The sequence below is a fragment of the Salvia splendens genome, chromosome 20 (genome assembly GCF_004379255.2).
Source record: "Salvia splendens isolate huo1 chromosome 20, SspV2, whole genome shotgun sequence".
Taxonomy (NCBI): domain Eukaryota; kingdom Viridiplantae; phylum Streptophyta; class Magnoliopsida; order Lamiales; family Lamiaceae; genus Salvia; species Salvia splendens.
This window is the reverse complement of record NC_056051.1, coordinates 15,773,302-15,799,191: the sequence shown is the minus strand read 5'-3', so window position 1 is coordinate 15,799,191 and position 25,890 is coordinate 15,773,302. Positions and strand designations below refer to the sequence as shown.

General features: G+C 36.0%; 1 protein-coding gene across 1 annotated transcript; it reads left to right on the top strand.

The window, feature by feature from the left end:
• The first annotated feature begins 5,688 nt into the window (after positions 1–5,688).
• Positions 5,689–17,413, top strand: LOC121782606 (dolichyl-diphosphooligosaccharide--protein glycosyltransferase subunit STT3A). The gene is made up of 23 exons (XM_042180522.1): positions 5,689–5,848; positions 6,033–6,095; positions 7,519–7,574; positions 7,677–7,748; positions 7,932–8,037; positions 8,150–8,200; positions 8,713–8,808; positions 8,909–8,968; positions 9,059–9,172; positions 9,877–9,963; positions 11,281–11,384; positions 11,645–11,740; positions 12,587–12,707; positions 12,819–12,899; positions 12,985–13,116; positions 13,202–13,420; positions 13,747–13,890; positions 15,859–16,045; positions 16,121–16,218; positions 16,437–16,516; positions 16,594–16,681; positions 16,838–16,927; positions 17,020–17,413. The coding sequence occupies exons 1-23, from the start codon at positions 5,732–5,734 to the stop codon at positions 17,077–17,079; spliced, it is 2,322 nt and encodes a 773-aa protein (XP_042036456.1). The 5' UTR covers positions 5,689–5,731; the 3' UTR covers positions 17,080–17,413.
• The last annotated feature ends 8,477 nt before the right edge of the window (positions 17,414–25,890 follow it).

Below are 25,890 nucleotides of genomic sequence, written 5' to 3'. Positions count from 1 at the left end.
GTTGTTTGCACATATAAATGAACTACATATTCTTTTTAATGAAGTTACAAACTATTTTAATGATGTAATATAAACTATGTTTCAAATGTTGAATTGTAATTATGTGTTTCTTGTATATAGGTCAAGAAAAAGCTGGGGAAAAATCCTCCAACTCATAGCTGGGTGAGAAATCAAATTTGAGGAGCGAGATGAAGAGTTTCGGGAGATGTAGTTGAGGCACGGTGACATGATGATGAAGACATTTTTGCAGTCCATCCCCACACCTAACAAATGGGTGGTGCCCAGAATCACGGCTCAGCTCATTGAGATGTGTTGGTGTGTCAATTTTGGATGATTTCTTGTATTGGACAAGTTTGTGTTTTTTTTCTCCCTTTTTTGTGATGGAGAGTTTGTATTGGTTATGGGGTTTATATAGCGAGGATGGTGTGGTTTACAACTTTTACCTACTATTGGAATAGTTGACTATTTTAGAGAAAATTCAAACGGTTTTAGTTCACGCACAGTAATAAACTACTATAATGAAGTAATAAACTACTAAAATGAAGTAATGAACCTATTGGGATGAAGTATGTTCAGTCTTGACATACGAATACGTCATAATAAAGAATAAATACTTCATTAATAAAACACTTCATAGTTCACACAGTCTATTTGATTTAAAGTTTGTCAAATATTTAAACAAATTCAAATTCAAAGTGTAATGAAGTAATAAACAACAAGAATGAAGTAAATAACTACAGGAATGAAGTACGAAACCTACTGGAATGAAATAATTTACAACAAGGAAATAAGCATTTCTTCTTCTTCTTCTTCTTCTTCTTCTTCTTCTTCTCATGTATCTTCTCACAATTCTTGAATCACGCCGACCAACCTCGCCGTATTTGGCACATTTACGACAATAACAACAAAAACCTGCTTGCAAATCATTCTTGCCTAGCCTCATCCACCTCAACAATAACAACAAAAATTATCATTCAACCAGAAATTCATCCATGTTATTACTTCATTTATAAAGGTAATTTAAGTCATCATAAGTACAATTGATCACGTACTTATGCATACAATACACTTTATATTATCATTTCATATTAACCGGCATTTGTTCATTGAACATGTTATTACTTCATTCAATTAGATATTTGGTTCGTATTACCTAAAGCTATACACAAACTTATGTATACGACACAGTTAAGTTCACGTTACTTCATTCAACCTGTGGATTACTTCATTCAGCCAAACTATTACTTCATTATAGATTTGTTAATACAACAGACATGAAAAAAATTGAAAAAATATCCATCAACAAGGTTTAACAAGAGATTGTTCATCAATGTTAAAACACCTCATCAATGTTAAAAACATATATCAGATTAAGAAATGGCTATAATTGGCTAGGATTCAAAAATCGGAATTGGCTAAAATTGGCTAGGATTTTATAATTCAAGCTAAAAACTTACCGGTATCAAAATAACATTCAATTTGGCCAGAATTCAGAATTGAAAAAACTAAATTATTATTTTAAATAAAAGCTCCAGCATTTCAGAGAGAGAGATAGCAAAATTCTAACGAAAATTCATCAAATCCCACCGTTGATGATGCCGCCGTCGTACTGCTCCACCGGCGGAGGCAAATCCTCCGACGGCAAATCGAGATCGAAGCTTCTCATCCACCGCAGAATTTGTCGGTGTCGTTCCTACTCCATCGAGATGCTGATGAATTTCACGTGTGGAATTCTCCATGGATGAGATTAAGAAGATTGCGAAAACTGAGGCAGATCGCGATTGAGGCAGATCACGATTGAGGCAGATCGCGATTGAGACAATTGTCCAGCGATCATGAATTGAGGCAACACAATTTTCCGGCGATGGAGATCAATGAAGATTGAAGGAGATTGCGAGAATGACATCGATGAAGATGAAAGAGATTGCGAGAAGGAGATCGATGAAGATTGAATGAAAGAGCGGCGATCGAAAAATTGAGAGATAAATTGAGGAAACACGTATTTTATGTTTGTAAATGAATTGATTTTCCAAAATACCCTTCAACAAGTTTTTTTAGAAAAAAATAATGAAATAATGGTAAATTAATCCTAACCACAAGATTAAGAAAATGGATGACCCTAATTTGGTCTCTAGTTCGGTCTTTAAGATTGGTTCGACCTTGATCACAACTCTCTCTCTATATATATATATATATATATATAGAGTTGTGATCAATGTCGAACCAATCTTAAAGACCGAACTAGAGACCAAATCTGGGCCATTAGATCTAGTTTTTTTTATGAGATGTGTTGTTATGTAAATTTTTCGGTCTTCATTATAAGCTCATTTTACTTCATTATATAGATTTATTACTTCATTCCGTACGTAATACCTTGAAACTACAACATGTTTTTACTTTCTTATAGTAGGTTTTGAAATGATTCAACATATGTTTCATTTGAATTTATTGACGTGAGTTTTTACTTTATTTACATTAAAAAATGCAATTTATTCAAGTGCGTTTATTACTTCATTCAGAAACGTTATTACTTCATTGGATAATGTTTTTACTTCATTCCAGTAGGACTTCAAATACTTCTACACATACTTCATTCAAATAATTTATTACATCATTCCATGTGTTTATTACACCATATCAGTGTTGTGGCGGTGGTGATAGATATTGTAGAGAGAAAGAATGGCACGCGACGGTGAAACCGCATTTACGTACTGGAATGAAGTAATAATCCTACTGGAATGAAGTAAAAACCTACTGGAATGAAGTAAAAACCTACTGGAATGAAGTTAAATCTTCGTAACATGTTAGTATGACTTATTTACCTTCGGATGAATTAAAATAGACTTGTGATGAAGGCGAAAATAATTGATAAATTTGTGTCTCTCATCCATAAAAAACTAGATCTAAAAACCCTAATTTGGTATGGTTCGGTAGTTCGGTCTTTAAGAGTGGATTTGTGAATAATGGGACCATATATATATATATATATATATATATATATATATATATATATATATATTCGACCCCACATGTTCAGTTTTCCGTCATTGCCTCCATCTCCCTATCATGGTATTTCCAACTGTCACTTCGCCCATCTCCAGATTCATCCAAATATCCAATTTTTACCAGTCGGCGTGGAAGCGAACGGCAGTAGCGGCTGTGGCGTAAGAGAGAGAGAGATGAGAAGAAGAGAGGAAAGAGATAGAGAAGAGTCGGAGTCGCTCGCCAGTGACATGGCTGTGCAGGCGGGACAGCGCGAGGGGTGAGGAAGGTGGGGCGGCGTGGGAGAGAGAGGCAACGAGCGTGGTATTGTGCCTTGCGGCGGCGGAGAGACTGATGTTTAGTGGGTCGGCGGACAAGAGGAGGTGTCCGGTGGCGGCGGGAAGCTGGTGTTCAATTGTTCCGCCAATTACAGGGGAGAGAGAAGGAAATGAGGGAATGGAGGGAATCGTCGGCATCGCTCGCCGGGGACGCGGCTAAGCAGGCATGGCAGTTGGCGGTGAGGAAGGCGAGGCGGCGAGCGGGTGGGAGGAATTCTTAAATATCAAAAGTATTAATCATTTTTATAATTGATGTCTAAAAGCTTCAAAGCTTGGCACATCGATTTTGTCGTCAATCTTAAAAAATACTCATAGGAAAGTAATTATTTAAAATAAACCTATACAAAAATTCTACACAATTTATTATTTAAAAGAATAAAAAAGTGTTTCAAAAATATGGATAAAGAAACAAAAATATGCAAGTACACTATTAATCATCAATCTTAAAAATATTAGTAAGAAAGCTGTTAATTACACAAATATATTTTATTAATTACTAAAATAGTATATTATAAAAGTCTATAAAATATTAAATGTAGGTTAAAATAAAGAAAAAAAAGGAAGAAACGAAAAAGAGAAAATACACTATAAATGTGCATTTAATTCACTATCTTTTGCTTCTTGAAAATAACATTGTATTCTATTCCATTTAATATTTGAAATATCTATGCATATATAAAAGGAAAATTTATAGAAATTTACATAAATGCCATTGTAATTAATTTAAATTTATATAGTACTCTCCGTCCCTCTGCAGTAGAGGTGTTTCATTTTCAACACCAGTTTTAGAAAAATAATAGTAATAAATAGTTAAAGTATAGAAAAAGTAACGTAAGAGATAGAATAATATAGAGAAGACTTTTATCTATATTATTTTCTCTCTTATTTTACTCTATACACTTTAACTATTTATTATCATTTTTTGCAAAATAAGTGCTCAAAATGAAACGCCTCTACTACAGAGGGACGGAGGGAGTAATTACACATATTTTCTTTATTTGTATATTTTATTCTAATTAACTAATACTTTTTTTTGTAATTACCAAGGGTATTCACCGGCGGGCTCAGTGACTATTCAACGCGCTAATTTGTAGGCACCTCAAAGTGTGAGACAGTTGGCCCAATGATTTAAAGTTGCTACATACCCAAAGGCAGAGATCGATCCCCTGAACTAATACTCTTTAATTACACATCTTCTCTTTGTCTTAAATTTTATTGTTTTTACTCTACTTAAATCATAAATTAAAATTGTATAAAATTGTTTGCCGAATTTGGAATTCTTCATTCATTGGGAAGTAGTGAATTCTCCATCTAGAATGAGACAAGATAATTACATTATATTCAGCACCCGTGCTATTGTTTTGAATTCTTATTTTCTATATCCATTATATTTTGTATTTATTATTTAAAACTCTTATGTCTCGTGCATAGTACGAGTGTTAATATTAGTGAGTAGTAATGGGGCAGGCTGGAGTCCATTCATAATACAAGCCAAGCCATACAGAAATGGTAAATGACAAGCCTTATAGAAAAGATCAAATTTTAGATATTTAATACTCCTATTTGTCCAATTAAACACTTCCGAAAAGTAATACTACTCCGTACTACTATCATATCGAAACTAGCACTCGAACATTTTCGAGATTAAGATCTTGGGAGGTAGAGAAATTGTGAGCATCTAAAAGAAAAATCTCAATTTACATAGCAAAATAGAAAAATAAGGAATTTCAGTTAGGGCTGACAATTTTTGACACGACACGATAACACGATAAGAACCGGTACGAAATTAATGGGTTTGAGTAAGAGCTTATTGGGTTCGTGTCCTTATCGGATCGACCAATTAAGGACACAAAAAATTCGTGTCGTGTTCGTGTCGGGTTCGTGTTATCCGTTAACAATACGCGTTCGTGTCGTGTCGTGTTCGTGTTATCCGTTAACAAATAATATTTTAATATTATTAATTCTTATTATTTTAATTTTTCAATATTTATTTAATTGACTCTCATAGTCTCATATGGTCATATCTCATTTAAATCATTTAAATATTTAATCACTTTCCAATACGCGTTGTTATCGTGTCGTGTTGACCCGAAGTGGTTCATGTCGTTAATGGGTTCGTGTCGTGTTCTTGTCTGAGGGTAGCGGGTCATGTTCGTGTTCGTGTTTGGGGTTTTCTTAACAGGTCGTGTTCGTGTTTGTTGTTATCGTGTTCGTGTCGTTATCGTGTCGACACGATAACGACCCGGCACGCACGATTTGCCACCCTTAATTTCAGTAATATCTAAAGTAAATGTATTGAACCAATCATCAGAGGACAAATGTGCGTGGTGAAGTCATATTTGTGTCCTGTGTAAAGTCAATAATACTACAAAACCCGCCTTCACTCTCCATTCTCTCACTCAACAGCTTCGATGGCCGCCCAGGAGACTTCTCAATCCGCGACTTTCCGCCACGCATTCGGAAATGTGCTCTCATTTACCGTCCTCTTGCTGATCGGCGTTATGGCTTTCTCGATCCGTCTATTCTCAGTAAATCCTACTGCTCCTTTCTCTGCGTCCACTCATTCATGCGCATTTGTGTAAATTTGATCGATCGAGCCCTAAGTGTGAAATGTATATTCGTTAATTTCTACTGTATGAGCTGAATCGACGATTTATATCTTCTAATTTAATTGTTTGATTTTTGTTTTTTTTTTAAATTTTTTTTGCGCAGGTGATAAAGTATGAGAGTGTTATTCATGAATTCGATCCTTATTTCAATTACAGAGTGACACAGGTTAGTCTGTTTTTTTTAATGAAATTTATGGTATTCTTCATGATCAGTTTGTGGAAGAAAATGAATTTGCTTCTTTCATTGTTTCATTGTGACGTGTTTTGAGTGGGAGAATTGACGTTTACGAAAAATGACTTACACTACAATTTGCCAAATGGGTTTAAATGTCTGCATTTGGTAAGATATCAACATGATAAACAAAATTGTGTAGGTCTTTAAAAGTTCAGTTTTTATGCTTTGTCATTCTCGATGGGATTCAAACGAAAATCACCGTTCATGTAATGTGGTGCGTTTCTAAAACCGATGAGTCGAGAGATAAAATAGTACTCCCTCCGTCCCACCCTAAGCGGAGCGTCCTTTTTGGGACATGATTTAATATAGTTTTATTTTGTGAGTTAAGTGGAGAGAGGACAAAGTATGAGTGAGATAAAGTAGAGAGTGATGTTTCTATTTTAAGAAATGTGTCATTTAGGGTAGGACATTCTAAAAAGGAAAATGTGTCACTTAGAGTGGGATGGATGGAGTACCTTGTAAGAAGATTCAAATGAATAGAACTTATTAATGCGTTATATTGGTCGGATTAGTTCAAATAATGATAAGTTCTCACATTTTTGTTAATAATTTCTATACGCTGCTCATATAATGGTTATTGGCTATCTTGGTGGTAGAAATAGCATATTTTCCCTATGGGGGGTGCTTTTCTCTTGTATTTCCATCTCATCTTTGATATTGCTCTCAGGTTTCTAAAGATCTATAGACCCTTTGAATTGGTCAATTGAATTAGTAGTAGGAGATGTCTTATCGTAAGTTCGCAACACGTGATATAGCCCGTAGGGTACCAGTTTTGGGATAATATAGTTACAATTAACCAAAAAGTATAAGAAAGTTGGATGCCTTTGTACTGACATTGAAAAAACACGCTTAACCCTAAAGGGAGTTTGAAAACAGAAATGCTGATTCAGAGAACATGTAGTAGAGTATATGATCTGCATGTGGAAGAGAGATGGCATTTATTATGTTCAAGAAACTTGGTTTTGACCCCATCTCCTCCAAATATGAACTGAATATGAATATGACAGTATGACATACACTGAAAATTTAAAACAATAGCTTAGCCCAGATCATGTCTGCAAGGTTGGCGTGCTTGGCCAACTTTTGATTTGGTAAACTTAACTTTTCATGATTTTTCTATATAAAATTGGTTATCTAAGTTCTCAGAGGACTCCATTGCATCAATTTGTATTTTTATATGCTTTGTAACCTAAATTAGTTTTAACCTCTTCACAGCACAGAAGACTGATCATCTTCGGCATTGCATTTCTTGTGCTTTGTCTTCTATATGTCAAATCTACATTTCCTATCCTTCTTTGAATTTTGATGTCTGCATGAAGCAAAAATTAATGTGACATAATTTTGTTGATAACAGTTTCTTACAAAAAGTGGAGTATATGACTTCTGGAATTGGTTTGATGACCGAACCTGGTAATTTCTGTTATTTACAACACCTACTTTGTGTTTTGTGGGAAAATTTTATGATTGCGCCCTATTTTTGCTGTATTGACATTGTTTCGAAATCTTGGTAAGGTATCCTCTTGGACGTGTGATTGGGGGAACTGTATACCCTGGGCTTACACTAACTGCCGGTACTTTATGGAGGTATGGATTGCATATATTTGCTCTCTATAAATAACATTATATCCATAAGAGAAGCTTTATGTTATGCGGTTATTTCTATTAATAATTATTTAGTTGTTCGATTTTCGTTAAACCATTTTTAATAGCAGCCTCCTTGTTTTTCTTATAGTCCTTCACTAATTGTTCTGGTTAATTTATTGGCAGGATACTGAACTCCATTAATATTCCTCTATCTGTGGAAACTGTTTGTGTATTTACCGCTCCTGTATTTTCTGCCTTTGCTTCATGGGCTACATACCTTCTGACTAAGGTTATTTATAAATCTATGGCCTTTCTTCTTATGGCTGCTGCCTAGGCTGATGGACTTTACCAGGGAATCTTTATTGGATATATTTTTTTGATGAGGTATATGTTTTGTCTAGGAAATTAAAGGTGCTGGTGCTGGCTTGACTGCTGCAGCTCTTCTGGCCATGGTATTATGTTTTCTATTTCTTTGTTTAGTTATTTTGTGTAGATCCGGAACACAATATCTTGTATTTAGCTTTTGCAATAAGCACATCATACAGTCATGCAATTCTTTTTATGTTCTGTAATTGCTTCCCCTGATATAAAACATGTGATGGTCCAGTTAACCTGTGCTTAATGTGGTAAAAGCAGTTGCATTCAGTATCCATTGAAGAGAAAACATACTAAAGTGAGGTCATGTAATAGGGCAGCAGTATAGCATGAAAGTTTACGGTATACAAATCTAGCTTGGTTAACTAATTCTAACGTTAGGTCATGTAAATGAAATAGGGCAGAAGTATAGCATCTAAGTATTCTTATTTCTGATTCCACTTATGAGAGGCAATGATGGAAATTAATTGGCAGTAACAAAAATTCTGTTGCTTATATATGACAGTCACCTTCTTTCATCTCTTCCTTTGTATTTTTGAGATATCATCGTGGGAAATCATTGTACAATTGTTAATTTCTCTTCTTCCAGGTGCCATCATATATATCTAGATCTGTGGCTGGGAGCTATGACAATGAAGCAGTTGCTATATTTGCTTTGATCTTCACTTTCTATCTATATATAAAGGTGAGATATCAATGTGTGTTGTTGCTGAATTGCCAGTGTTCTCATGACTGAGAATTTATTTTCACGAATACTAGAGCACCTGATATTCATACTTTTGCAGACGTTGAACACAGGATCTCTTTTTTATGCTACACTAAATGCAATCGCATACTTTTACATGGTACGTGTCTTGCTGAAGTTTTTGCTCTCCTCTTCTCACCTTTGTTTCAGGCTCGATGACAGTGTTCATTTTGTTCATATATCATTTCAGGTTTGCTCCTGGGGAGGGTACACCTTTATTATAAATCTCATCCCAATGCATGTGCTGCTATGCATCGTAACTGGTCGCTATTCTCCACGCCTCTACATTGCTTATGCCCCCCTTGTAAGTAGTGTATCTGTACTTGACTACTTTTAGCAAATTGTTTATGAATGATTTGGTATTTGTGATGAATGAGTTCTTATTATCCAGAATTTGAACGCTGTGATGATTAGATAACCCTTTTTATACCTTACAAAGGGTAAGGATGTTTGAGAGAGAACCGTTAACATTACTTTGGAAAGAAGAGATTTGTCTCATCTAAAGCTTCTTCTCTAATATTGTTATCCTTTCATTAAGATATCTCAATAAAATAAAATACTAATCCTTCATTAAGATATACTCCCTCCGTCCCACTCAAGATGTCCACCTTTCCTTTTAAAGTTTGTCCCACTCAAGATATCCACCTTCTATATTTGGAAATAAATCCCTCTCTCATCATTAAAATATTCAACTAAAATTTTCTATGTACTTACTCCACCCAACAACTCCTAAAATCATGTGCCACTCAAGAATGTGAACATCTTGAGTGGGATGAAGGGAGTGTCAATAAAATAAAATACAATACTAACAACCCTTTCATTAAGTATCTCAATAAAATAAAATACTTCAGGGTTTTGAGGGTAATACTCGTACCATAATACAGTATCTGTTTTACTATGAAGCACATGTTATTTTTCTGTGGCCTTATTGGAGATGTACTTTATATTTGTTTATTTTTTTCCTGGTCTATCATTGTTTTCATCAACATCAAAAATTTTTGTATTCAGGTCGTCTTGGGAACATTGCTAGCAGCTTTGGTGCCTGTTGTAGGTTTTAATGCTGTCATGACATCTGAGCATTTTGCGTCGTTCTTGGTTAGATGTCTAATCTCTAAAGCTCTTTTGCAATTATTTGTGACGAGTAATTTTCTCGTGTTTTTCACCCTGATTCATGATGTCTTTTCATGCTGGAGGTCTGGAACATGCTTTAAATCTGCAAATGAGCTTTTTGAATTCCAGAGTTTGCAGAATCCATTATCTTGCTATCTACTGCTGGACTGCGTTCAATTTTTAGACTGATGTAGAATGTAGAATATTGCTTACTTGATTTATAACTTCTGAGGTTTTTTTTCTTCCACTGTTTGACGTATAACTGTTAGTTCTGATGTTGAACATGAAAACTGTGGTTAAGAGTAAAGGGGAAATATAGTATATGTCATAGTTGCAACTCAATGTTGATAAAGTTAAATTAATAGAATTTAGGAACCTCATTTTGGCCCTTTCTGTGCTTTTATGTGGAACTGGGTTTTCCTTCTGAATTTAACTGTAAGAGACATATGATGTAGAATCTGGGAATTTCTTGTTAAGGCCTTTAAGGGAGAAATTGTATAAAGTGTGAGACAGAACTTTCTTGCCCATATTCCATTAGCTGTATCATGGTTTCTGAAGGAAGCAAATAACTCTAGGAAGGCCAAAGGATGCTTTATTAGTTCTAGGACATAATAAACTGTTGAAGTAAACAGTTATCAACAATTTACATTTGGACCTAAATATTTATATAGATTCCAGGAAAGTATCAGAATCCCTTTACAAAATTGCCATAATGCCTTTATGGTCATCAGCCGTGCCGCACAAATGAGTCAACAATATCTTTGGGTGTTCTCTCTCTTTCTTCTTCATGCATAAGTGTATTAAGTTTTAGATAATCAAGGCATATACCAAGATCCATAAATGTTCTTAATTTGTTTACTGTGTCCGGCCTATGCATCAGTTTTTAGGTTAATATCCCCAAACTATATTGGAAAATATTGAAAGAATTGAAGGTTTTCATTACTGGTTTGATCACCTATTTGAGCGTGGTGTCATTCTTGCTTGACCAAGCTTCCTATTTGATTTGTTTGTTTTAGAAAAAAAACAGGTTATCTTGTTAATACATTTTGAAAGTTAAAATATCCTGATTACAGATGAATGTGTATGTCAAATGTCAATTGTCTTGAGAATGACTTCCCCTCTTGATATGATGTTTATACTTTTGCTGTGGATGCGTTTCTTCACAAATCACAAGTTATACTAGTGATTGAAATGTTTCGCATGGTTTTATTAGTTGTATTACTGCAAGTGGCAGCATAATCCTAGACACTACATCTGTTTCTCAGATTATTAAGCAATGGTTCTTCTGACATGTATGCTCAGGTCTTTATCATAATACATGTTGTGGCACTTGTCTATTATATCAAAGGAATTCTGACCCCGCAAATGTTCAAAGTAGCAGTTACTCTTGTTGTATCAGTTGGGATGTAAGACTCTTCTCTTAATTCTACTTTATCATTGATGTTTGTAACAAAATGAGAAATATGATGCATCATATCTAACCAACCTTTCACTTTTCTTCTGTTCTCTATTACTTTGTGCATTCCTCTATAGTAGTATTGCTAGGGCTATCCAGTTACTTAGAACATGATAGGGTTTTGGTGTGGAAAATTCTGTTCTTTTTTATAGGACAATTTGTAGACTTGGACTTTTTTGCCGGTCACTTGTAATTGTTTCTCATGTTCAGGGTTTTGTGCGTTGCTGTATTGGCTGTGCTAATAGCATTGGTAGCATCCAGCCCAACAAAAGGCTGGAGTGGACGGAGTCTGAGTCTACTTGATCCGTAAGTTGCTCTATACGTGTAGTATGCTATTTATTGCTTTAATCATGCATGGTAAATGGCTTTACAAACTAAAAGGTACCTGATTTTATCTGTGTAAGAAATATGCTGGCTTTTAAAGCCGTTCTTTTTGACTTGTGACCTATTCTAACCTCTAAATATTGTTATCATTTAGTGAGTTCATCAAAACATTTATTTTTTCATCAATATTTATTTCAAAGACCTGTTTTCAGCTATGTCCTGCTGAATTAACCTCAGTAATATCTGAGCACCATGGGCTGATGTTTCTTCTCCAAGATAGGGAGAAAAAGCATACTTATTTTTTTGGCTGACTGCCTGCTTGCATGTATCAACAACTGAACAAAGCAAACTAAAAGTTACTTGCTAGCTGTAAAATAACTTGCAGGCATTCCATCTTCCAGTAATGCAAGGCACATAAAATGCTATTAGTATACTTTGTAGATTTTGGTGCAGTACAACTTCCTCCTAAACCCATTCTCTTACTCTGTTATGTAAAACCTAAAACCATAACTTCTATATTCAGATTCCTGTTTCAAAAGGTCTTATTGTTGAAACTTAAAGGTAAGTCTGAGGTGAAAGGTCTCAATAATATTTGTTACAAATGTTATGTAATATGCTTCTGCCTACTGCCTACTCCAAATATATTTGCATGGACGTTGTACTTTGTCCCTCAGAATTATTGTTATTGCTATTAATTATCTTTTGACTCCTTTCTCCTGTTAAAAATGGAGAACAGAACCTAAGCAAACAATTACCTTTTTTCTTTTGTTACCATTTCTGTAACTGTTATTATTTTTGGCTGTTTTATCGCATGAAAATGGAGAACAGAACCTATGCAAGCAAGTACATACCAATCATTGCAAGCGTCAGTGAACATCAGCCCCCTACTTGGCCATCTTACTTTATGGATATTAATGTTTTAGCATTTTTGGTTCCTGCTGGTATTATTGTAAGTTCTCAATTATTTGTTCTCTTGGAAAGATTAACTGACGTGATGTTTCTGTTCCTCCCCTTTTTACTTTTATACTAATTATAGTAATCTCTGTGTTGGAATATACAGGCATGCTTTTTGCCATTGTCTGATGCAAGCTCCTTTGCAGTTCTCTATATTGTTACATCAGTATATTTTTCAGGGGTCATGGTATGCATAGTTGAGACCTACCTCAGTCACGGCGTTGTTTTATTTTCTGCTCCCAAACTAAATTACTTCACTTACAATGTGGTAGGTGCGGCTAATGCTCGTACTAGCTCCAGCAGCTTGTATAATGTCTGGTATTGCCCTTTCAGAAGCTTTTGACGTTTTGACTAGATCAATTAAATTCCACTTGGTTGGTACAACACAAAACCCCCAAGACAATGTAAGTGAGTTCATTATGCAAGTGAATCAAGTGATTGGTATAGCCTGTAACTAAACTAGGATGAAAATTTTCTGATGTTCACAAGGCAAGGGATGCCACCAAAGTTAATCAAAACGATGTGAAGTCCGAGAAAAGTGAGGACACAGTAAAGGAACGACCTTCAAGGAAGAGTAAAAAGAAGGACAAGGAAAACATAGAGAAACCGTCTCTTGTATCCCGGGTTGAAAAGAGGCTTCTGGTTTTGCCCCTGGAAACTTCAGTGATGGCTGTTTTCTTACTCGTATTGCTTGGAGCATTTTATGTGGTATGCATACGATACATTGCTGAGCTATTTTGACAATGTTTCTGCAATGTCTAAGGTGTCTATGGGATTATGGTTGTAAGAGGAAATTGTCACTGATCTGTTTTGTCTTACGTGATTATTGCTTGCTTCATACATATTATCTTTGTCATCTGTGTATTTAGTCTAGTTGAATGAAATCTCAAAATTGTGTAGGACGGTTTAAATATGGAGTTTTAGGTATCATGATGTCAAATTGTGCTAGACCCTTTCTCATTGTTGTGTATGCTACTCCTGTATTCAGGTTCTGACCTGAATTTTCAAATAATTAAGAACAATTATTGTTGTAGGTTCATTGTGTCTGGGCTGCAGCAGAGGCTTATTCTGCTCCATCAATTGTTTTAACCTCTCGTTCTCATGATGGTCTCCATGTCTTTGATGACTTCAGAGAGGCATATGCTTGGTTGAGCCATAACACTGAGGTGGACGATAAAGTAAGTAGTTAGGCTACCTTTTGATTTCTTTCATGCCAATTACATGTTCTCACTATAATCCTTCTGCTGGTTATGCAATTCTTTGTTTTGTTTTCTCTTTTTAAGGTTAGGTTTGTGAGCGTGTGCACATCTGTAACTGTGCCTGTGCATATATACGAACATGTCTCTGAAGCTTATGCAGGGCATCAAATCCTAGAAATCCAACTCGAAATCACCCTAACTATTAATTAGTTAACTATAAAAATAGCAGCGGAAAAAGAGTAGGCAATTATAGGAGCAGAAGTGCAGCATCTAGTGTTAAAATGCTCCACTATCACTTGCACTTGTCAACAGTACCAGTACTGGTGTTTATAGGACTATTTATGTTGCTTGTTACCTTTGTTTTAGATTCAACCGCATTTCTTAACTTCACTAGTCTCAACCTAGACATTTACTAGCCCTTAACACTGTAGTAAAAAAATGTTATTATTCACAAGATTGTGCAGATTAATCACGTGAAATCATTTAATTAATTTCAGATTCTGAATTACCAGGGTATTTTGGCAAGAGTGGCTAGAATTTATGTACCCCATGACTCCATCCCTTATAGTTATAAGTATGTTCCCACTTTTTGGCATAGTTTTTATTTTAATTGCACATGATACATAAGTGTATAGATAAGTGAAAAAATGGGCCAACATTACTAGGGAAATGTGTTGATGATTTTAAAAGTTGTGTGAGCTATGCTTGGTTTTTGTGTAAATAAGTGAATATAGTGAGGCTAAAATATAAGGATTAGTAGTGGGTAGTTCCCTAAAGTGGAACTTATGAGGGAAGGATTGAAATGGTAAAATGAACACATTTATAAGGGACGAAGGAAGTATTTTTAACCAGTGGTTACTAGTTATATATTACTTCGCTAAATGGCTATTCTACTTTTTGCCTCTGCATGTGAACCTAATATATGTGACCCTCATTTTCTTCTTTTCTTGCTCGAATTATTTCCTTTATAACTGGTGAAAGATTTTGCTGATGAAGCCATACATAATGCCCCATAACAAGTTGTAGCTCTGTCCATTTTAGCTTCCCAGGAAAATATACATTCTATGCCATTCATAAAAATTGTTGGCTTTGGGTATGCTGTAAAAATGTTTCTTTTTTTGTTGAAGAAAGGGGGTGTGCCATGTGCAATAATTGACTACTTGAATTAGGATTTTTGAGGATCCAATTTACACTATAATTGGAAATCAGACAAATCTTATTCGAAGAGCATTATAGCAACATGTTTGTCATTTAAACAAGGACAATAAAGCCTTCTCTTTTATATGTTGATAATGAATTTAAATGTACAGCTAAGACTTCTACTTAGATACTGCAGGCGATTGTTAAAAATATTGTCTCAAAATGGATAATACTAGTAGAATTGTTGGTTTTGACTATTCCTTACTAGCAAGTCAAAGAGGTCTGATTCGTTTGCCCTTAAGACCCCAACAGATGTCAGTGGCATAAGTTTCATTGCTAGGTCAGATATATAAATTATATCGGCTGATAGTTTCGGAATCATGTGCACTATATCTTCTTATTGCTAGATGTTATGTACCTGTGTCGGTGAAGCTTGTTCTACAAATATGAGATATTTTACTTCAGGGAGATGGAAGAGGATTATTTCTGATGGTGGTACTTAGTTTAAATGCTCAAAATCAAAATGATAGGGACTCAAAGCCACTTTTGAAGTAAAATTTTAGCACTCATTATCCTCTCATTCTATTTGAGGTTCTGAACCTGGCTGTGCTTGGACTAGTACAACGTATGTCTATGTTCAATCCTTGCCACTTCACACAAAATGTCCTGACCCTTTTCCTTATTGACTTCAGCACGAAACACTACTAATTTCTGTCCGCTGAGCTTTTCTGTGACAAATAATGAGCGTTTTATTACAAACTAGGAAACAAGCTTATTGGTCTTCTTGCTGCTGCTATTTTGGTCCAGGTTGCGTCTTGGTGGGACTACGGTTACCAAACAACTGCTATGGCTAACCGTACCGTTATTGTTGATAATAATACATGGAACAACACACATATTGCAACTGTTGGTACTGCAATGTCATCTCCAGAAAAGGCAGCTTGGGACATTTTCAACTCGCTGGATGTAAAATATGTTTTGGTTGTTTTTGGAGGTTGTCTTCATTACTTGTTAGAGAGTTTTCTTAATCAATGAGAATATTATCCTGACAGCTGTCACTTTATCTCAGGCCTTGTTGGATATCCCAGTGATGACATTAATAAGTTTCTGTGGATGGTTCGGATTGGTGGAGGTGTGTTTCCTCACATCAAGGAACCTGACTATTTGGTGAGTAGTTAGTAGCAGCATTCTCTTAATGTAATTATTGTTTGTACAGATTATTTCTCTAGTCGTTGTAAGGTTGATTTTGTCAATCCAGTGTTGCTTCAAATTTCTCGACTTTCTTCATAATTCCCGTATCAGCTAATGTGCAGTGGAATTTTTTTCCATCAGGCCTTTATCTGATGTCATGTTTGTTTCACTAATTCTATCCTGGCATTGAACAGAGAGATGGTCAGTACCGGATTGATTCTCAAGCTACTCCAACCATGCTCAACTCCCTCATGTACAAACTTTCATATTTCAGGTGAGTATTTATCGGTCTTATATATGGATTTCTCATACCACATAAAAATTGCCATATGATTTTGTTTTGTCTTGTAGGTTTGTGGAGACAGATGGTAGAGGGTATGACAGGGTTAGGAACACTGAAATCGGGAAAAAGCATTTCAAACTCACTCACTTCGAAGAGGTAAAGTTCCATTCTCACAAAATTTTGCTATAATTTCCTATGACGATAGTTTATTAGATGACTAGACATTCATACTAGTTTTGCAGCTCTATCTTCTTGGTGTCATTATATAGCTCTCTATTGTCTTATTTCTCCGTCTATGTGTCTCGTCTTTAGGTCTTCACCACTCATCACTGGATGGTTCGGATATACAAATTGAAGTCGCCCAAGAATAGAATCCGTGGGAAAACCAAGAGATCCAAATCGGTATGCAATGCCACACTATGTTCAATAACTAATAACTGATGGCAATATCAAAACTTCACCATCACTGACTGACTTATGCCAAACCCTTGCAGAAATCTGGCACTTCGACTAGCTCGAAAAGAAGTACAAGGAAGAAGAACCCCTGGCAGTAAGTACGATAATGGGTCAAACGACTTTGATCTTCAATATCGAGAATAGAATCAGAAGACGAGGTGATCGATTGAGATTTTGTGGTCTCTTACGTCCAGATATTGTAGACTACTTGATCAATGAGCAAAATTTAGAACAAATTTTGACTTCAGTATTAGCTAATGAGGCTGTTGACTGTACAAGAAAATTACTTTTAGAATATTATTGCAAAACTGTGAAACATGTAATCTAAATATAGCCGTTTTAGGTGTGAGTTTTTTTAGCTGCGACTGCTACAACAACTTGCACATGATTATAGCTTACGATGAGTGTTTAAAATTTAATTTTTTTTGCTTACTTATACTTTTTAGGCATAATCATTTTTTGTCTCTCAAACTTTCAAGTTTTTGAATAAGTAGTCTAACGGCAGGCTATGAAATTTACCGCTGTAAAAGCCATGCCAACATTTCAGATAATTGAATTAAATGTTTATTAAAATGGTAACCATCCTATCGAATAATTAACCCCAATCACTTATTAGTAACTGCAAAATGGAATATTAGGTACTTCCTCCCTCTTAACAGAATATGCACTTTCCAATTTTGAAAAGTCCTTTTTCTCTATTGAGGCGAGATTCATTCACCGCTAACAATACTTTAATTACTTTTTTCTCTCTACCTCTTTCTTACTTTACCAATTTTACATTAAAACCCGTGTCAAACCCAAAATACATATTCTTTGGGGATGGAGAAAGTACTAAATTAAACATTTTCATAAACCTTGATGGCGCATAGTAATATTATTTAAGGATGTTGGAGCATAATATCACGAAGTTTTAAAAAAAATTCTACAAACTTTAAACTTGACATATATATGACGAGGTCATGTTAAAATGCATTTAGTATCTAATCAACGACTAAAATCAATCCTACATTATTAGATCTTAAAATGAGTGAGTGAGATTAAACCTCACAGATTTAAATAAATAATTTAAATAAATAGTAGATAAAATATCAATAAAAGGGTAAAATAGTCAATCTGTTATAACGTAATAATTTTCACGGTTCTTTTTTATATCAACATAGTGTATTACAAATATCAACACAGTGACATAAAAATTTCAACACAAGCAATCGAAAATATCAACATAGTTTTATTGATATTGTACATGTATTATATTGAAATTTTTTGATGCAATTGTTGATATAAAATATGCTTTCAACATATACGAAAATTGAAATCGAAGTTATAAAATTTCATCATCCGATCAACGTCGAAACATATGCAATTGAGATCTCGTTAGAATCCTTATGAAATTACCTTTAATTTGGTATAATTTTAAAAAAAATTATTTCAATTGAGAGAGTTACGTAAATTTAAAGTTTTAAGATGATTTTGAGGAGAGAGGGTGATTAGTTATAACCACAATATATAAGAATTAACATTAATACCTTTTAAATTTATTTAATAATTTTTTAATTTAAAATATAATCCATTATTTCATCAACTAGATCTCCTAATTTAATGGCTAAAATTTGACCTTAACTTAAGATTGCTAATTAGTTAGCAATTGATCATAACCCTAATATCACAAACTTAAATAGTCGTTAAATTTTTCTCACTAGGAACAAAATCCGACTACATTAATGTATATGATACGCTGGAAATGGCAACACTTACACTTACACTCCTTTGTGCGCTTGCACGTTGGTTCATTCCAACCTGACTAAGCTGAACCCGACTCAATCCGGTTCAAATTCTCAATTAAATCAACATATTTTATTTTTTCAAAATAATAATTTATATTAAGAATAAAGATAACTTTTACAAGAGTCAATTTTAATCACAAAAGGTACATTACTTTCTATGTAATACTCCATCCGGTCCATAGTAGTGGAGTCATTTTGCCGTTTTGATACGTTCCATAATATTGAAGTCAATTCTTTTTTAATAAAAAATCAACACATTTCCTCTAAGTTATTTTACTCTCTCATACTTTATTGTTTATTCTCTCTCCATCTCTCTACTTTTTCCATTTCCTACTTTATTTTTCCTTTACTTAACCCACTTAACACAATTTTTCTTAATTTACGTATCGGAAAGAAATGCATCCACTACTATGGAATATAGTTAGTACGTTGTATTTTTCAGGTACAAAAACAGTCATGAACAAATCATAAATTAGTCACTGTAAATACAATTCCTTCTAACAATGTGATTTTAGTGTACGAAAACAATATTGTTGTCTTAAAGCTTTGTTGTGGTATTACATACTTTCGCCTAAAAAAGCTCTACATGTTGAATTAGAGACTAGAAAGCAGGGACTATGGAGCTCCATGGTCATCCCACCAATTTAAATCATGTTATATACTTTTGGAATCAAACTCTGGCCTTCAAATCAAATGATTCTACAGGCTATTCCTAGACCACTTGCATTAAAATTAGAATACATAAATTTATGGATGTATAATCTATCTCTCCAATAAAAATATTTACATTTTCTATTTTCGTTCGTCCCACAAAAATATGTGTATTCCATTTTTAGAAAGTTATATCAATTGAATAATGTAGATCTTATTATCCACTAACACTACTTTTACTACCATTCTCCCTTCTCTTACTTTACTATACTATTCTTCTCATCTCTCTTACTTTACCAATTTTGTCTTAATTCTCGTGCCATATCCATTGTCCATATTTTTATGGGACGAAGGGAGTATTATATATATAGCTAGAGCTAAAATTATTGGGGGGTCTCAATGACCGCCATACTTAAACATAGGGCCGCCACTGATAATACATATAAGTGTAGGTAGCCTATTTTGGATTAAATTTAACTGACCCAATAAATATGTATAAATTGAAATTAAAAAATAAGTGACAATATATTTGGATTTCAAATTTCGACCAATTCCATAGATGGTTGGTCTAATCCCATTAAAAAAAAGTTCTAATTCATCCAATATTTACCGGGTTTGAGGGTAGGATGTTTGGCACATAAAACAAAAATAATTATAACAATATCATACATTATTGTAAAAAGAAAACTAAAACCAAGTTTTATAGATCACTCCTATTATCACTAATTAATTTTAGTATAAAAGCCTATGAATATCGGTAGTCCTATGTCAAACAAAAAAATTAGCCATAGTTATTGGAGATAATTTGATGTGCGTTTTGTTTGTTATTTTTCCTTTTGTCCTTGCTTCAAATAAACAATACACCACCTCAATATAAAAAAGTAATAACTGGAAATATATAGTAAAATTTTACAACGTACTTATTTAAACAGGATGTGCATTCGTATAATGCTTGTTTGCTTGGATTTGTTTGCTATCTTCTCAAGTAATGCGTTGCTCCTATTTTTTTGAGTTTTTGTGTTGCTTTGACATTTATTTTTGAGTTTAGTTACGAACTACTCCCTCCGTCCCTCAAGAATATGAACTCTTTCCTTTTTAATTCGTCCCACAAGAATATGCTGTTAGAATATGAAAATAAATAATGTAAGTAAGGCAAGAATCATGTAATTAGGGAGTGATTGATCCTGTAATTAGTGTGTGATTGATACCACAAAAATAGGAGATAGTATTACCATTTATAAATTAGGGTAAACCTCTATATTAAAAGGATTACTCCAAACAATAATACACAACAAAGAAATACAATTCTCCTACAATGTCTTCTTCCTCTTCTCTCTTGGATATCAAATTCAATATGGTACCAGAGCAGGTTGAGAACGAGGGACTCAGAATATAATCTCATCATCGTCCATACAAATCTCGACCCTTCGACCAAGAGGCAGAAACCTACATCCTAAACAACAACAAACTATGTCAGATCAGGAAGAAAAGAAGGAGAACAAAATCATGATTTTTGGCAATGATTTTGCAGCCAAATTCGTGGAGTTCAACCGGCAGAGTATGTAGACATCTCCAAATCCACCAAAATCAACGACGCCCAATCCAGAAAATCTAGGCGAGATAGTTGTCACCACCAAACTATCGGGAGACAACTACCCGCTCTGGGAGAATCTCATGACATGAGCGATCAGTGGGAAGGGCTTATCCTCCCACATCTCTCGGGATTCAGTTCCTCCACCAAGCACAAATCCATACCACGAAACATGGCAGAAACTGGACCATATAGTGTTCGGGTGGATAATCAACCACTTGGAACCCGAACTCGTGAATGAGGTCTCGCAATATCCGACGGCGAGGGAGCTATAGGAGGGACTGGCCATTACCTATGGAAGTGGAGGAGACTCATTACAAGTATACGACCTGCACGTGAAAGCAAGCACCATCAAACAAGGCGACATGACCTTGGAAAAATTGTGGTTCCGTCTCCAAAATCTGTGGATGACAATTGACAGAAGGAGGCCCAACCGAATGAAGTATGCGGAGGATATCGCACTCCGTAATGAAGAGATACAAGAGGAAAGAGTGTACCAGTTCCTAATGGCCCTGAATGAAAGCCACGAAGCAACACGGAAAGACATCCTAAAACGGGACCCTCTTCCGTCGGTGAAGAATGCCTACGCCATCATCCGAAGGAAGGCAACGAATGAAAGTGTGCTTAAACCTGCACCCACCGACACTGACAATGGTGGAATCAAGGCGGGATTGGCGATTCGCCGCGGCGGCGACGGACGAGGCGGGCAAACTCCGCACCGTGGAGAGGATCGTCGTTTTGAAGAGGATAAGAACAAGCTCGTGTGCTCTCACTGTGGCGGCCGAAAACACACCAAGGACCAGTGCTTCCATCTCGTCGGATACCCTGATTGGTGGGACGAGATGAAGAAGCGACGGGCTGCTCGAAATTGAGCGAACAAGGGGAACAGAGGACAACCGGCAGTAGGGGAACGAGATCGAGCTACCAGTGCTGTGATTGCAGCGGGAAGCACCAGAGCCACCACCGGCGCCGGTCGAGATGAGGCAATCGGAATTGGGACTGCAGCGGCGCCTTCTGGAGAAGAAATGGCATCGGCAAGGGTTGGGAAAGGTAATGAGGGGTTTAATTTTAAATTAAACACCTCACATCCACCTTTATTATATTCCAGTCCCTCCAGTTCCGTAGAATATGAAAATATACCCCATTCTCTTTTTATGCAGTCCTCAAACACTCCTAAATTAAATATTGACCCCATTTACTCTCATATTGTTGCAAAAAGAACCCCAGACTCTAGAAAATTGGAATTTGAACCTCAAATTGATTGGAAAAATAGGTTTCAAGTTGTAGAAAATTTATCTGCAGCATATAGTATGTCTGAATCTTCATATAAGGATAATGATTGGATTTTTTTACTGTGGGGCTACTGACACTATGTCATTTGATGAATATGATTTTACTGGGATGTCCGAACCTCATAAAAAATATGCTCAGACTGCCAATGGGGAATTGCTTACTGTCAAGGGAACCGGAACCATTAATATTTCACCCGCTCTAAAAATCTCAAATTGCCTATATGTCCCAACCTTGTCCCATAAGTTACTATTTGTCAGTCATGTCACGAAAGAACTGAATTGCACCTTACTAATGCAACCTTATTTTTGCATGTTACATGATACTCAGACGGGGACGATTGTTGGGTGTGGCACTGAGCGACGTGGTCTCTACTATGTGGATGAGGTAGCTCAACAGAGTATTGTGTTGCTGACTCACGGATCCACGGACAGACAGGCTTGGCTATGGCATCATCGATTAGGAAACCCATCGCTAGGTTATCTTAAAGTTTTATTCCCTAGTTTTGATAAAATTACTCGTATGGATTGTGAAACTTGTTTTTTGGCTAAGAGTCATTGACATTCTTTTAAAGTTAATAATACCCATGTGAACCAAGTTTTTTCCCTTATTCATTCTGATGTGTGGGGGCCAGCACCTATTACCGGTGGTCAACTACTTAAATATTTTGTGCTTTTTATCAATGATTTTTCACACATGCCATGGATATATTTTAAGAAATCTAAGTCAGAAGTCTTTGATAAATTTGTCCTTTTTTATACCTTTGTTCAAATCCATTATAAAAAAAACATAGAAATCCTTAGGTCTGATAATGGGGGGGAGTATGTCAATACCCAAATGCAACAATTCTTTGCAAAAAATGGCCTTGTACACCAAACCACTTGCCCTCACACACTTGAACAAAATGGGGTAGCAGAACGAAAGAATAGGAAACTCCTTGAAATGACCAGAGCCCACCTTATAGAATCCAAAGTCCCAAAGTCTTTTTGGCCTGAAGCCCTAGCCACTTCTGTCTATACCCTGAATCGCCTACCCACTAAAGGCCTCGAAAACAAATCCCCCATACAAGTCCCATCTACCCAAACACAGATACCTCTCCCACTCACTCTTGAGCCTAGAGTTTTTGGATGCTCTACCTTTATTCATATACCAAAACACGAAAGATCCAAATTTTCCCCTTGTGCCGTAAAAGGCGTCTTCCTAGGATATGCCCAACAACAAAAAGGTTATCGATGCTACGACCCCAAAGCCAAATGCATGTTTATCACAATGAACTGTGATTTCGTTGAAAATGAGTACTTCTATCACCAACTTAGCAGTTAGGGGGAGGGAAATCAAAAAGAAACTTCGATTGACCCGCTAAGTTTGTTCCCGAACCTAATCACCAGTCTTGTTCCCGAAGTGGATCCAACAGAGAAGGTTAGCTTTACCACCGAGCAGGCCTCAAACACACAGGCGGACACCACTGCGCTCAGTGATGAGAGGCCCCAATATCTCTGACTGATTATCATGTGGTAAGGAATTCTGATCCTAGTGAATTCCCTGTTATTGAGAATGACCTTGAGCATAGAGGGGAAACCATCCAAGAAGAGCCAGAAACCTCCGGACAGCCTATCCTGCCTCCACGATGCAATAGAGGAGTGCCCCCGAAGAAATACTCCCCAGATTGGAAGGGAAGAAAAGCTCGCTACCCTATTGCCTACTCCATGACTGCCCAGATGACTGAAATGGCACGAGCATTTAAAGCTTCCCTTTATGAGGATGAAATACCAAACTCAGTCAAAGAGGCGATGAAGCACAAACATTGGAGGGAAGCCATGAAGAAGGAGATGGGTGCTCTTCTTAAAAATACTACATGGGAGAAATGTGTACTACCAGAGGGAAAACGGCCAGTTGGATGCAGATAGATCTTCACTATAAAAAGGCAGGCAGCTGGATCGATTGAGAGATATATGGCAAGACTGGTAGCAAAAGGTTATACTCAGACTTATGGGGTGGATTACGCTGAGACCTTCTCACCAGTAGCCAAGATGAGCACAATGAGAATCCTATTATCTGTTGCAGCGAATCAAAATTGGCCTTTACATCAGCTTGACGTCACTAATGCCTTCCTACATGGAGAACTGAAGAAAAATGAAGAGGTATATATGGAGGTTCCCCCGGGCTATTCAGGTGAATTTGGACCAGGAGAAGTATGTCGTCTAAAGAAGACACTATACGGTCTAAAACAGTCACCCAGGGTGTGGTTTGGAAGGTTCAGCTAGGTGACGCAGAAATATGGATACCGACAAAGCAACTCTGATCATACTCTCTTCCTCAAACAGAAAGGTGATAGCATAACATGTCTTCTGATATATGTGGATGATATGATAATTACAGGAAATGAGACAGTTGAAATTTAGAAGCTGCGAGAAAATCTTTTCCAAGAATTTGAGATGAAAGATCTAGGAGATTTGAAGTACTTTCTGGGAATAGAAGTCATGCGATCAGAAAAAAGGGATATTCTTGAGACAGAAGAAGTACGTCCTCGACTTGCTAACAAAGACAGGACTACTGGAATGCAAGCCAGCAGAGACACCAATTGTATAGAACCATGGTTTAAAGATAGAAGAAGGAGCCAAACTAGCAGACAGAGAACGGTATCAACGCTTGGTTGGAAAACTGATCTACCTAGCCCATACAAGGCCAGATATCGCATATGCATTCGGAGTGGTAAGCCAGTTTATGCACAACCCGTAGGAAGAGCACATGAATGCTGCGATGAGGATAGTAAGATATCTCAAAGGGACAGTTGGCTACGGAGTTTTATTGAAAGGTGAAGGGCATTTAGAAGTGTCTGGATACACCGACACTAACTGGGCAAGCAATCCTATCGATCGAAAGTCAACAGTTGGGTACTTCATGTTCATTGGTGACAATCTTCTCACTTGGAGGAGTAAAAAACAGAAAGTGGTTGCACTTTCCAGTGCTGAAACTGAATTCCGAGGGGCAAAGAGTGGAATAATTGAAATTCTATGGATACGGAGACTTCTTACAGAAATTGGTTTTCCACCTACATAGAAGAGTCAACTATTTTGTGACAACAAGGCAGCAATCAGCATAGCCGAAAATCCAGTCCAACAGATCGGACAAAGCATGTGGAGATTGATCGACACTTCATCAAAGAAAAGATTGAGAAAGGAATTATTGAGTTGCCCTTTGTCCGCTCAGAAGATCAACTAGCAGACATCCTGACTAAAGCTGTCCACTCAAAGGTGTGTGAAGAAGTATTAGGCAAGCTAAGCATCGGAGATGCCGTCACTTAGCTTGAGGAGGAGTGTTAGAATATGAAAAGAAATAATGTAAGTAAGGCAATAATCTTGTAATTAGGGAGTGATTGATCATGTAATTAGTGTGTGATTGATACTACCAAAAATAGGAGATAGTATTACCATTTGTAAATTAGGGTGAACCTCTATATTAAGAGGATTACTCCAAACGATAATACACAACAAAGAAATACAATTCTCCTACAATGTCTTCTTCCTCTTCTCTCTTGGATATCAAATTCAATATATACACTTTCTAATTCTGGAATGTCTTTTCTCTCTAAT

Coding starts and splice junctions, on each gene's coding strand:
- LOC121782606 (XM_042180522.1), top strand. CDS start 5,732: ATGGCCGCCCAGGAGACTTCTCAATCCGCGACTTTCCGCCACGCATTC. Junction 8,201..8,712: donor CTGCAGCTCTTCTGGCCATG/GTATTATGTTTT, acceptor CTCTTCTTCCAG/GTGCCATCATATATATCTAG. Junction 11,741..12,586: donor AGTCTGAGTCTACTTGATCC/GTAAGTTGCTCT, acceptor AATGGAGAACAG/AACCTATGCAAGCAAGTACA.